This window comes from Molossus molossus, unplaced genomic scaffold (genome assembly GCF_014108415.1).
Source record: "Molossus molossus isolate mMolMol1 unplaced genomic scaffold, mMolMol1.p scaffold_m16_p_11, whole genome shotgun sequence".
Lineage (NCBI taxonomy): Eukaryota > Metazoa > Chordata > Mammalia > Chiroptera > Molossidae > Molossus > Molossus molossus.
Genome location: NW_023425346.1, coordinates 61866330 through 61879359, shown reverse-complemented (window position 1 = coordinate 61879359; position 13030 = coordinate 61866330). Strand labels below are relative to the sequence as shown.

Sequence of the window (13030 nt, the reverse complement as noted above, 5' to 3'; positions counted from 1 at the left end):
GACCACATAACCAAGGACACTGACTCAATCCTGGTAGGCTTGTGAAGACGCGAGAGGGGGCCCGGGAGCCCACTGTCCACAGCAGCCTGGGCTGGGAGGTGCGCCCTCGGCTGGCAGCTGCGGCAGCACTGGCCAGGAGCGACGGCCTTAGCTGGGAGAGGCGCCCACAGGTTACACTCCCAAGCGGCTCCACAGCGCAGAGCTGGGACAGAGGCTAAAATAGCAGCAGCTACTCACCTTGGGCTCCAGCAGAGGGAGGGCAGATTGGACTGGAACTGTGTGGGGTCACTCGGGATTTGGAGGGCGCTCAGAGCTTTTGCTGAGTTTCGGCCACATAGGAGAGTGGTCATCTTACTCCTTCCCAGGGCCCAAGGCAGCGGCAGCGGCACCTCCCTTGGAGATTCAACCCTACCTGGTGGCCATTAAAGTGCTAACTGAGGCCCATTAACAGACAGCATCTGACCCACCCTCGGGAAATCCTCTTACACTGAGCACCTGAGGGAGTTTTTCATTCAACTCAGAAACCAAGGTTCTTCAGGTGACTACTACTAATAGCCTCCAGGCAAAAAGCTAGAGGATAACTACCATTCCCTGGGCTAGGAACTCTAACCAGGAAAGTAAGACTTGACAGTAGTGTTTAACTTGGGTCCTTCCTGCCTCATCCAAACCCAGGAGAGGGAGCCACGAACAGCAGAGCACCAACACCGACAGGGAAAATTTGGCAGGCTCCAAAGCCCACTGTGATAGCCAAAATGGTGAAACACAGAAACAAAAGCCAAATGAAAGAACAAGAGACCTCTACCGAATATGAGATAAATGAGGTGCAGTTAAGCAAGTTAACAGAACTAGAATTCAGAGCCATGATCTTGAGGAAGCTCAACAGCATGTGTAAGGACATGAGTACCATGAGTTGAGACATAGAAATGTTGAAAATCAACCAGTTGGAAATTAAAAACCACCAAGAAGAAATGAAGAATAACATATCAGAAATAAAAAATACATTGGAAAGTCTAAATAACAGAGGAGAGGAAGCTGAGGACCGGATCAGTGATTTAGAAGATAGGGTAGAAAAAATCAACCAATCAGAAAACCAAAAGGAAAAAATAATTTAAAAAAACAGGAAGACAGCTTAAGAGAACTGTGGGATAACTGGAAATGTAATAACACTCGCATCATAGGAGTCCCCAAAGAAGAAGAAAATGAGCAAGACTTAGAGAATGTATTCAAAGAAATAGTGACAGAAAACTTCCCTAATTTGGTGAAGGAAGAAGGCATTCAAGTTCAAGAAGCACACAGAGCCCCAAGTAAGAAGAACCCAAACAGGCTCACACCAAGACACATAGTAATCAAAGTGCCAAAAATTAAAGACCAAGAGGGAATCCTAAAAGCAGCAAGAGAGAAGCAACAGGTTACCTACAAAGGAAACCCCAAAAGGCTTTCAGCTGACATCTCAACAAAAACACTACAGGCCAGAAGGGAATGTTATGAGGTAATCGAGGTCATGAAAAACAAGGATCTGAATCCAAGACTACTATACCCAGCAAGGCTAGCATTCAAAATAGAAGGTCAAATAAAGAGCTTCACAGACAAAAAAGGCTAAGGGAATACATTAGCACCAAACCAGCACTGCAAGAAATGTTAAAAGGACTGCTGTAATTAGCAGGAGAAATAGGAAGAAAAATATAACCAAACTAAACAAAAATGGCAATAAATAAGTACATATCAATAATGACCTTGAATGTAAATGGATTGAATGCTCCCAGAAAAATACACAGAGTAGCTGATTGGATAAGAAAGCATGACTCATCTATATGTTGTCTACAAGAGACCCACCTCACAACAAAAGACTCACATAGGTTGAAAGTGAAGGGATGGAAAAAAAATCTTCCAAGCAAATGGAAAGGAAAAAAAAGCTGGGGTAGCAATACTCATATCTGATAAAATAGATTTCAAAATGAAGGCCATAACTAGAGACAAAGAAGGTCACTACATAATATTGAAAAGATCTATCCAACAGTAAGATATAACCTTGATAAACATATATGCACCCAATATAGGAGCACCAAAATATATTAAAAATCTTCTGGAGGACTTCAAAGGAGAAATCAACAGCAATACAATCACAGTAGGGGACTTCAACACCCCGCTGACATCACTGGATAGATCCTCTAGACAAAAAATTAGCAAGGAAACAGAGACTCTAAATGAAGCACTAGACCAAATGGATTTAATAGATATCTACAGAGAATTACACCCAAAAACTACAGAATTCACATTCTTCTCAAGTACACATGGGACATTCTCAAAAACAGACCACATGTTAGAACACAAACTAAGTCTCTACAAATTCAAGAAGACTGAAATCATATCAAGCATCTTCTCAGATCACAATGGCAATGAACTAGAAATCAACTGCAACAAAAACATGCAAAGACATTTGAACACATGGAAACTAAATAGCATGTTATTAAGCAATGAATGGGTTACCAAGGAGATCAAGGAAGAAATTAAAAGCTTCCTGGAAACCAATAAAAATGAACACACAACAACACAAATCTATGGGATGCAGTGAAAGCAGTCCTGAGAGGGAAGTTCATAGCACTACAGGCCTACCTCAAAAACCAAGAAAAATCTCTAATAGACTAACCTGACAACTTAAAGAACTAGAGCGCAAACAAAAAGAAAACCCCAGAGCAAGTAGAAGGAAGAAAATAGTAAAGATCAGAGCAGAAATAAACGACAGAGAGTCCAAAAAAACAATTCAAAGGATCAATGAAACAAAGAGCTGCTTTTTCGAAAAGATAAACAAGATTGATGGACTCTTAGCTAGACTCGCCAAGAAACAAAGAGAGAGAACCCAAATACACAAAATCAGAAATGAAAGAGGAGAAGTAACAACTGACACCACAGAAATACAAAAGATCGTTAACAACTATTATGAACAATTATATGGCAACAAATTCAACCATCTAAGCGAAATGGACAAATTTCTAGAAAAACATAGCCTCCCAAAACTGGAACAGGAAGAGATAGAAAACTTGAACAAACTGATAACAACAGAAGAAATTGAAGATGTAATCAAGACTCTCCCAACAAACTAAAGCCCAGGCCCAGATGGCTTCACAGGGGAGTTTTACCGAACATTCAAAGAAGAACTAACACCCATTCTCCTCAAATTATTTCAAAAAATTCAAGAAGGAAGACTTCCAAACTCGTTTTATGAAGCCAGCATAATTCTAATTCCAAAACCAGAAAAAGACACTACAATAAAAAAGAAAACTACAGGCCAATATCCCTGATGAACATAGACGCCAAAATCCAGAACAAAATACTAGCAAATCGTATCCAGCAATACACCAAAAAAATTATTCACCATGACCAAGTGGGATTCATCCCAGGGATGCAAGGCTGGTACAATATTCGCAAATCAATAAACGTGATATACCACGTAAATAAAATAAAGAATAAAAACCACATGATCATATCAATAGATGCCGAAAAAGCCTTCAACAAAATCCAGCATCCATTTCTGATAAAAATGCTCAGCAATGTGGGAATAGAGGGATCATATCTAGACATAATAAAGGCCATATATGAAAGACCTACAGCCAACATCACACTCAATGGGGAAAAACTAAAAGCATTTCCCTTAACAGGAACAAGGCAAGGATGCCCACTTTCGCCACTCCTATTTAACATAGTACTGGAAGTCTTAGCCACAACAATCAGACAGGAAGAAAAAATAAAAGGGATCCAAATTGGAAAGGAGGAAGTGAAACTCTCATTATTCGCAGATGACATGATACTATACATAGAAAACCCCAAAGACTCCATAAAAAATGTACTAGATTTAATAAATGAATTTGGAAAAGTAGCAGGATACAAAATTAACGTCAAGAAATCGATGGCATTCTTATACATCAATGATGAACTCACAGAAAGAGAAACTGAAAAAACAATCCCATTTGCCATTGCAGCAAAAAATAATTAAGATACCTAGGAATAAACTTAACCAAAGAAATAAAGGACCTATTCACAGAAAACTACAGGTCATTGAAAAAAGAAATAGAGGAAGATATAAAAAAGTGAAAGCACATACCTTGTTCATGGACTGGAAGAATTAACATCATTAAAATGTCCATACTACCCAAAGCAATCTATAGATTCAATGCAATCCCCATCAAAATACCAACAACATACTTCACAGAATTAGAACAAATACTTCAAAAGTTTATATGGAACCAAAAAAGACCTTGAATAGCCACAGCAATCTTGAAAAAGAAGAACAAAGTTGGAGGGATCACGTTACCAGATTTCAGGTTATACTATAAAGCCACTGTAATCAAAACAGCCTGGTACTGGCACAAGAACAGGCATATAGACCAGTGGAACAGAACAGAGAACCCAGAAATGGACCCAAGACATTATGCTCAATTAATATTTGACAAAGGTGGCAAGAGCGTACAGTGGAGTAAGGAGAGCCTCTTTAATAAATGGTGTTGGGAAAATTGGACAGCTATATGCAAAAAAAATGAAACTGGACCATCAACTTATGCCCTACACAAGAATAAACTCAAAATAGATAAAAGACTTAAATGTGACTCATGAATCCATAAAAATCCTAGAAGAAACTGTAGGCAACACAATTTCAGACATCATACACAGCAGAATTTTCACTAATACATCACCTAAGGCAACAGAAACAAAGGAGAAAATGAACACATGGGACTACATCACACTCAAAAGCTTCTGGACAGCGAAAGATACAATCATCAAAACGGAAAGGCTACCCACTGTATGGGAGAGCATAATTGCCAATGATATATCAGATAAGGGGTAATTTCCAATATATTTAGAGTGCTCATATGACTCAACCAAAGGAAGACAAAGAACCCAATTAAAAAATGGGCAGAGGAACTAAATAGACACCTCTCCAAACAGAACATACACATGGCTAAGAGACTTATGAAGAAATGCTCAACATCACTAATCATCAGAGAGATGCATATTAAAACAACAATGAGGAATCACCTCACACCTGTCAGAATGGCCGCCATCAACAAATCATCAAACAACAAGGGTTGGCGAGGGTGTGGAGAAAAGGGGACTCTAGTACACTGCTGGTGGGAATGCAGACTGGTGCAGCCACTATGGGAAACAATATGGTGTTACCTCAAAAAATTAAAAATTGAACTTCCATTTGACCCAGTGATCCCACCTCTAGGAATATACCCTAAGAAGCCTGAAACACCAATCAGAAAAAATATATGTACCCCCATGTTTGTAGCAGCACTATTTACAATAGCTAAGATCCATCCATCAGTAGATGGATAAAAAAGCTGTGGTACATATACACAATGGAATACTATGCATCCGTAAGAAAGATAGATCCCTTATCTTTTGAGACTACATGGAGGTACCTCAAAAGTATTATCCTAAGCAAAACAAGCCAAACAGAGAAAGACAAGTATCATATGTTCTCACTTATTTGTGGAATATAATGAACATAACAGTCTGAGGAATGGGGTAGTCCCAGAGACGTAGAAGTGGGGTAGAGACTAACAATCCCCAGAACAGGGGGTGGTGGGGGAGAGGTAAACCACAGAACTTATATGCATGTATGCATGAACAATGGCCATGGACAACAAAGCTGGGGACAGGGCTGGGAGGGAGGGGCAGGGGGAGGGGGGAATCAGTGGGGGGAAAAAGGAGAAACATCTGTAACAAAAATAAATAACATTAAAAAAATTAAAAAAAGAAAATGAAAACAAAAGATATTGACTACAAACACTAGATATGGATGAGACAGAGAAAGAAGTGAAGTATTTCAAAAGATTCTGCTTGGTTCCACCAGAAAGACTGTCCACCACCTGATCCAATCTGCTGCCCACAGAATGAGGACCGCCTGGAGAGAGATGTGCGGGAGCTCGCCCAGGCCCTGCTGCCTGGTCTGCGTTTTTAGTTCGTGTAGTCCGGGAGCCTCTGATTGTAGTTCTGTGCCATCAGAGTGGACAGTAGCTCCCACCACTTTGCCCTCAGAGGCCTGGGCCAGAAATGAGTTTGCATCATTCTCATGGCTCTGTTGCCCACTTAGCTCCCACCTTTGATCTCCACAATCTACTTCAAGATTGTATACATTGTGCTGCTTATATCTGACCCCTCAGACTTGTCCTCAACTTGTATAAGACCCCTGCAGAGTGAGAAAGTTAAAAAAAAATTAAAAAGTAGCCATAGCTATGTAAACAAGTGGGTATGGCTGTGTTCCAGTGAACTTTATATACAAAACAGGCAGCTAGGATTTGGCCCAAAGACTATAGTTTGTTGATCCCTGGTAAACATAAATAAATCTAAACTAGCAAAAGTTTAACTGTGTTTTTAGTGTTATAAACTTTTCAAGATCTTGAGAAAAAATGTTTTCCTATTTTGTAACTTGCCATTTTCATTGAGTGATTATCCTTTTTTCTACTGATAAGATAAAGCTATAGTTACCTCCAAGCGACCAAAGTGTTAAAAACAAACAAACAAAAAAAGCCTTTCTACATGCTACATGATCATGTCGTATTTTGCGTTCTATACCTTCACAATGAAACTTCTCTTCTCTTGACAGATCAACACTACATGTGAGGAGGGGGTGAAAGGAACAGATTTTGGAAGTGGCCTGGAGAGGAAAACTAGTGGTCAATATCACGTGGACAAATGTTCAGTGTTTTCCAAAGATGGTGTTGAAGTAGTTTTTCCTACTGCCTTGCTTCACTCAAAGTTCTTCAGAACATGGGCTGCATGAAATCAAAGCAAACTTTCCCATTTCCCACCACAATTGAGAGTGACAAGCGGCACCCAAGTGCAGAAAGTTTTATGTCGGAAGAGAGATTGCAACCTACAACACCTCCTCCAGTTATTAATGAGGAAGTGAAGGAACCCGAAGGACCCAAAGTCGTGGTCTGCGAATTTGCACATCGCCTGTCCCAGGAAATCCTGAGTGATGCCTTGAAGCAGTGGGCCGACAGGAACACCAAGTACTCTGACATCCCCTTCATTGAAAGTGAGGGGCCTTGACCCTGCAGAATTATGACACTTTCTTGAACTATGGACATAGTTGGTGCTAGTTTAAATACATGAAACAAAAGCAAAAAGTTGTATAAATATATACATGATTCCATCTGAATGTAAAAATCAGTCTATGATAATATCAAGAGTACAGGAATACCTAAAGTGAAATGTGTTTTAAGCAATTCTTTGGTAATAGCAATTTCTATCTGCTCGGTCTTAGATTTTAGTTACTTAAAGGGTTCAACATGGGTCCTATAGTACAGTAATCCGCTGTATATCACCCCACTTTCTTCTTGAGAGAATATAGCATCACCAAAGAAATAAAAAGTGCCCCAAATCTCCAAATAGTTTAAAGACAATCCTTTAAAATAACTATTTTTTAATTTACACCCAAACCCCCAAGACATGAAAAGAATTTCTCTTGAAACGTCTTGGCAATGGGTTGTTTGTCAAAACCATGTGTCAAGGATCCCATGTGTGTTAGATCACTTTATTAAGATACAACAGTCCCTTGTCACTGAAATCTACAGGAAGGCAGAGAAAGGCTCTTTAATGAAATAAATATTTGGCCTTTAAGCAGACAGAAATGCTACCTCTAATTTTAACAATTATACTTTGGAACCCACAACTGAGTAGAATGAATTCTCTAAGTTATGTAGGCAAAGAAACTTATTTGAAGTGAATGATGCGCTATCTTTTTGCTGCCTTTGGATATCTGGTCATTTAACCTTCACTTCACCTAGTCCCAGGCCATCTTAGCAACTCAGAAAATAGAAAAACCACCCCTGTTTACACAAGGACCTGAAGTCCATAAGGCTGAGAAAAAAAGTTCCCTAAAACAGCAAAATGTATTTTCAGCTCATGAAAGAAAAATTTAGGTTTCTGAGTGATACTACTGACTCAGACAAAAGCCTAGATGTTGCCATTTTTCATTCATTTTATATCTCACATCAGGATACTTTTGCTGCAAGGTCATTTGCTGAAAGATAAATTAGGTATGTAAAATAATACATATTATGATGATAACACAAAGCCATATAAAAGCAGCACATCACACTAAAATTTTTGGCACACATAGGGATATTAGCTACTGGGTTTTGATTTTATCTAAATATTTTAACTTCAGGTTCCTACTTTATTCTGGGTCCCTATTTCCCAGGGGTGTAATGCCCTCCAGACTCACATCTAGCTGGAAGAGTAAACTGTTGCCACCCGCTCTGACACTCTGGCAGTAGTTTTGTCACCAAGCACCATGCCCTCACTCCTGAATCATTTTAACAGAGCATAATATCCTGTGACACACAGACTTATCTTGGAAATGTACGCTATATATGTCAAATCATGGACAAGGCACTACAAGGCTTGCATCATCAGAGCATTAGTGGATAAACCAAGTTGGGAGCAGGCAGGAGAAAGAGCCGCATAAACAAATTTGTACTGCGTGCGGTATAGTTTGGCACTGATGACAAGATACATAAGAACATCTTTAATAAGATAATTCAGATTCTTGCATACCTTCATATTTAAATATTAGATTTACTTCATTTTAAAGGTCTTACATGGACAATAAAAGGGTAAAAGGAGCCCTGGCCAGTTTGGCTCAGTGGTTAAAGTGTTGGCCTGCAGACCAATGAATTGCGGGTTTGATTCTGGTCAAGGGCATGTACCTCAGTTGTGATTCGTCCCCTGGCCTGGTTGAGGAAGGCAGCCACTCAATGTATCCCTTTCATGTTGATGTTTCTCTCTCTCTCTCTCTCTCTCTCTCTCTCTCTCTCTCTCTCTCATTCTCTCTCTCCCTCTCTCCTTTCCTCCCACTCTATCTGAACAAAAATGGAAAAATGTCCTCGGGTGAGGATTAAAAAAAAAAAAAAAAGTAAAAGGACTATTTGAGAGAGGACCAGTCATTATTCTTATAAACTGGAACAAACGTTTCCATTTTCAGTAGCTAATAATTCTTTTAAATAGTAAGGGAAAGGAAAGTGGGGAAAAGAGAGCCCCCGAAACAGCACTAATGCCAAACTCCATCAGAAGACACACTGCAGAAACAAGTTTCCAGTGTTTTCCCCTCAGGGACAGAACACTGGAGTAGCAGCTCCCCTCTTTACCACACTGATACATACCCAACCACTGGATCCAGCACAGGGGCAGATGAGCTGCTCCCAATGTGACAAAGAACCTGCAGGTGGCAATTATGGAAGCAGGTTATCAGAGGAAATGTGCCAGTTCCTCCTTTACAAAGAGTCTCATGACCTAACCCCACAAATGGGCTTCCCCAGTCCAATCACCATCAGTTACAGGCTTGTGATGCAAGTTCCCTCTCCACTTTCAATTGCCTTACCAGTTCTTGCAAACTACCTATGGTTATTATTAGCACTTAAAGCACAATTTTGAAAGGGATAAAAATGATCATAGTCCCAAAAGAATAATTTGTGTCAAATTGCCTTACTAATATTGAAAATAGGCATATGGAACTAACAAAGCATAATATTCCTGTATCTTACTCAGTATCATTGATGTTTTATGAAATGAAGGAACTGTACTTTTGTATTATAAAGTTTTAGAAATCAAAAGTTAAAGACACACTATAAATAATGTTAATAAACGGTAATTTAAAAATAAAGTTCTAACAAATATATTGTTTGCTTAATTATAATGCCTTCCTGTATTTGTGTGACCAAATAGGACATGTCTAGCTTGGAGCACTGGGCACAAGCTTGGATGCACTCTCTATATCTTACTTTGCAAAACTCAATTTTTATTAGCCAATTCTCTTCTCTGTTAGACTTAGCTATGAAATGGTATATTTTTTCCAAATATTTTTGTGAAAACACCTTTTTTGTAACTGTACAATAAAAATCTAGTTGCAACTAACTAGATATAAGTTCTTATTTAATTTTGGTAAGCAAATGCTTTTCAACACTGTGTAAACATTTTAACATAGAGGACTTAACATTTTCTGCATTTCTAACAAATACAAAGTGAATAAAAATCCACTAATGCAAGCAACTGCCCAGATCTTTCAGGTCCAATTTAGGAGCTTTAAGAATAGAAATGTAAACATGTCCATTATCACGGCATCTTTATTCCAAAACTGTTCTTAAAATTTTTGGAAGAAAAAAAATCCTTCTTGTTTAATATATTAAGAACAATATTTAAAGCAATTCCTGTGGCCTGCAACCTCCCCATCTATAAGAAGGGTACAGGATAAAACCTTTGATGTCATTTTCAGTTCTGCCAATTTTTGTTCTTACAAACTTGAAGTTCTCTTAGTTTCTGAGGGGTTCACAATGAAGGAAAAACAATACAAGTTACAAAATAAATGATAAACTGATCTTTAACTTAAATTATTCTTACCTAGACTTTAAAGTCCCAGGTCTCAAATACCTTGCAGTTTCTTACATACCTTAAAAAAAAACTTATTTTGTCAACAGTACCAATTATTGAAGGTATTTTTTTTTCCTTATTAATTTTTAGAGAGAGAGAAAGGGAGGGAGAAAGGGATAGAAACATCGATGAGAGAGAACATCAACTGGCCACCTCCTGCATGCCCTCCTCTAGGATTCAGGCCCACAACCTGGGCATATGCCCTGACTGGGAATCGAACTGGCAACCTCTTGGTGCATGGGTCGACACTCAACTACTGAGCCACACCAGCTGGGAGAAGGTATTTCTATTTTAAATGAAAGTCCTTGTTATTTTTTCCCTCCTGATTTGAACTGTGTAAGGACAAATAACAATAACAATTATCACACAAAAGTTTGATGTAAATTGCAGAAAGCAGAGTGCCTCTATCTTAGAGACCAGAGTTTCCAAATTCCTCATCTGCCAGATTAGCAAATATTGCGAACAATAAAAAAGAATGTGTTCACTTGCACCACAGGAAAGGATTCTGGTTAACTTTATTTATTTATTTATTTATTTATTTTGGTACATGCCCCTAGCCGCTAGGGCCTAGTGGGAACCGAACCCAGGACTCTCTGGTCCGCAGGCCGATGCTCCAACCGCTGAGCCAAACCGGCCAGGGCAGGATTGTGGTTAACTTTAGAAAATGCCAAGGCTGCCGTGGCCGGTTTGGCTTAGCAGTTAGAGCGTTAGCCTGCGGTCCAGAGAGACCCGGGTTCGGTTCCCGCTAAGGGTACGTACCTCGGTTGCAGTTTGTCCCTGGCCCTGGTTGGTCGTGCGGGTGGCAGCCACTCGATGTGTCCCTTTCACGTCGATGCTTCTTTCTCTCTCTCTCTTCCTCTCCCTCCCTCCCACTCTATCTGAACAAAACAAAACAAAAAAAGAAAATGCCAAGGCTGATTTAATAATACTAGAAAGACAACTTCATAAAAACCTTTTCTCTTTGCCTGAGATTTCTAATGTTATAAAAGGAACACTTCTGCTATAGTAACTCATAATTATTTTAAAATAGATTTATATATGGAGAAAATTCTATAAAGCATTAACACAGTATCCAAAAGAATTTCAGGGTTTTAATTTTTTTATAAGCTATACATAATTTGATTTAATAAACATATAAACAACTACCCAAAGCCAAAACATTAAGTTCCTATTTCAATTAGCTATAGTAACTCAAGAATCTCTAAAGATCTTCAAATTTCCCATCTTCTAAAACAGAGGTTGAAAATTTTTCTGAAAAGACCAAATAGTAAATAATTTAGGCTTTGCAGGTCTTACAATGTCTGCTGCAATCACCCAAAGCAGCCATAGATAATATGTAAACAGATGAGTACAGCTATGTTCCAATAAAGCTTTATTTATGGACAGTGATATTTGAATTTCATGCAGTTTTCACAAGTTATGAAAGATTAGTCTTTGATTTCTTACCCAAACCATTTAAAAATGCAGAAGCCATTCCCAGCTTGCAGGATATATAAAAAACAGGTAGCAGGCCAGACTTGGGTGCTGTGCCGTAGTTTGCCAACCCCTGTTCCAAAATACCTTCAAAATCCAGTCACTTCAAAATTTCAAATCATTGCTTCCCAGAGATTTAAAATAATTATTCACATCTTCATCAGTAACTTCTTTTAGATTGGCTGGTTTCCACTTTGGACTCTGGTCTTTATCTATTAAAACTGTAAAGTGAAGACATAAGAAATGTTAGTTCATTTCTTTCTGGATTGCCAGATTTTAATTACTGAATTGACAAACTACCTTGTGCCTAGGCGGCATATATTTCTACAGCACATATTTTTCTGCAAAGTTTGAATTTTTGTATGTCTGTTTTTTCTTATAAATTAAGCCCGATGGATTTTGGAGGGAGAGCAATGTACTGATGAGGACTGTGTGGTTATTTTCTAGCCTGCTAGGCCTGATGCCTCTAGCTTGAATACAGCCTACTGAACAAATCCAGTGGATTGGACTAGAAGTCTTTTCTTCTTCAAACTAAATCATAAATGAAATATCCCTCTTATTTAAAACAGCTAAAACCAGAGTTGGTGTAATTTCAAGGGAAAGCAGGAGAGGGTGCAGATCTGCCTTCTAACGTCTTCCACAATGAATTGAGAGGAAAATTACTTAAGGCAGAGGAAAGGGGGCTTTATGCATAATTAAATGTGGACACTGCCATTCTGCTGAGTCCTCTAGTTCACACAGCTCTGAATTAAAACACCAGCCCATCTTCAGGTTATCATGAAAAACCCTACTTCTCCTATTTCAGTGGTGTCATCATTTAGTATAGACATACAGTATTCCCATAGGATTATAGTATGAGGCCATCTGTAAAGTCGCCTTTAAAAAGGGAGAGGAATGTCAGTTTCCTGGATGTGACAATATATTATAGTTATACAAATGCTACCATTTGGGCACCTGGATGGAGGGTATGCAGGATCTCTCGACAGTGTTTCTCACAACTGCTTGTGAATCTACAGTTATCTCAAAAAAAATTTTTAAGGGAAGGGGACTATATTTAATCTGGTTGTAGAAGGCAATTTTAACCATGCTTAAAATGTGTATAGTTCTTGTGAAGAAAGAAAAT

The 13030-nt window shown here is 38.8% G+C and overlaps 2 protein-coding genes across 7 annotated transcripts in view; one reads left to right on the top strand and one right to left on the bottom strand.

Annotated features, from left to right (window-relative positions):
- Window positions 1-8555, top strand: part of CUNH2orf88 (chromosome unknown C2orf88 homolog) — a 101478-nt gene extending 92923 nt beyond the window's left edge. For all 3 annotated transcript variants that reach the window (XM_036253440.1, XM_036253441.1, XM_036253442.1), the window contains one exon: window positions 6608-8555. In XM_036253440.1, the coding sequence (XP_036109333.1) occupies window positions 6772-7056 (285 nt within the window). In that variant the 5' untranslated portion in view covers window positions 6608-6771 and the 3' untranslated portion in view covers window positions 7057-8555. The remainder of the gene's footprint in view (window positions 1-6607) is intronic.
- Window positions 8556-10434: 1879 nt separating this feature from the next.
- Window positions 10435-13030, bottom strand: part of HIBCH (3-hydroxyisobutyryl-CoA hydrolase) — a 156252-nt gene continuing 153656 nt past the window's right edge. The window contains exons 14-15 of one of the 4 annotated variants that reach the window (XM_036253436.1): window positions 11995-12128; window positions 10435-10453 (exon numbers count right to left, since the gene is read on the bottom strand). In XM_036253436.1, the coding sequence (XP_036109329.1) occupies window positions 12013-12128 (116 nt within the window). In that variant the 3' untranslated portion in view covers window positions 10435-10453; window positions 11995-12012. Of the gene's footprint in view, window positions 10454-11515; window positions 12129-13030 lie in introns of those variants that run through there. The other 3 variants (XM_036253435.1, XM_036253438.1, XM_036253437.1) reach the window with 3 other exon arrangements.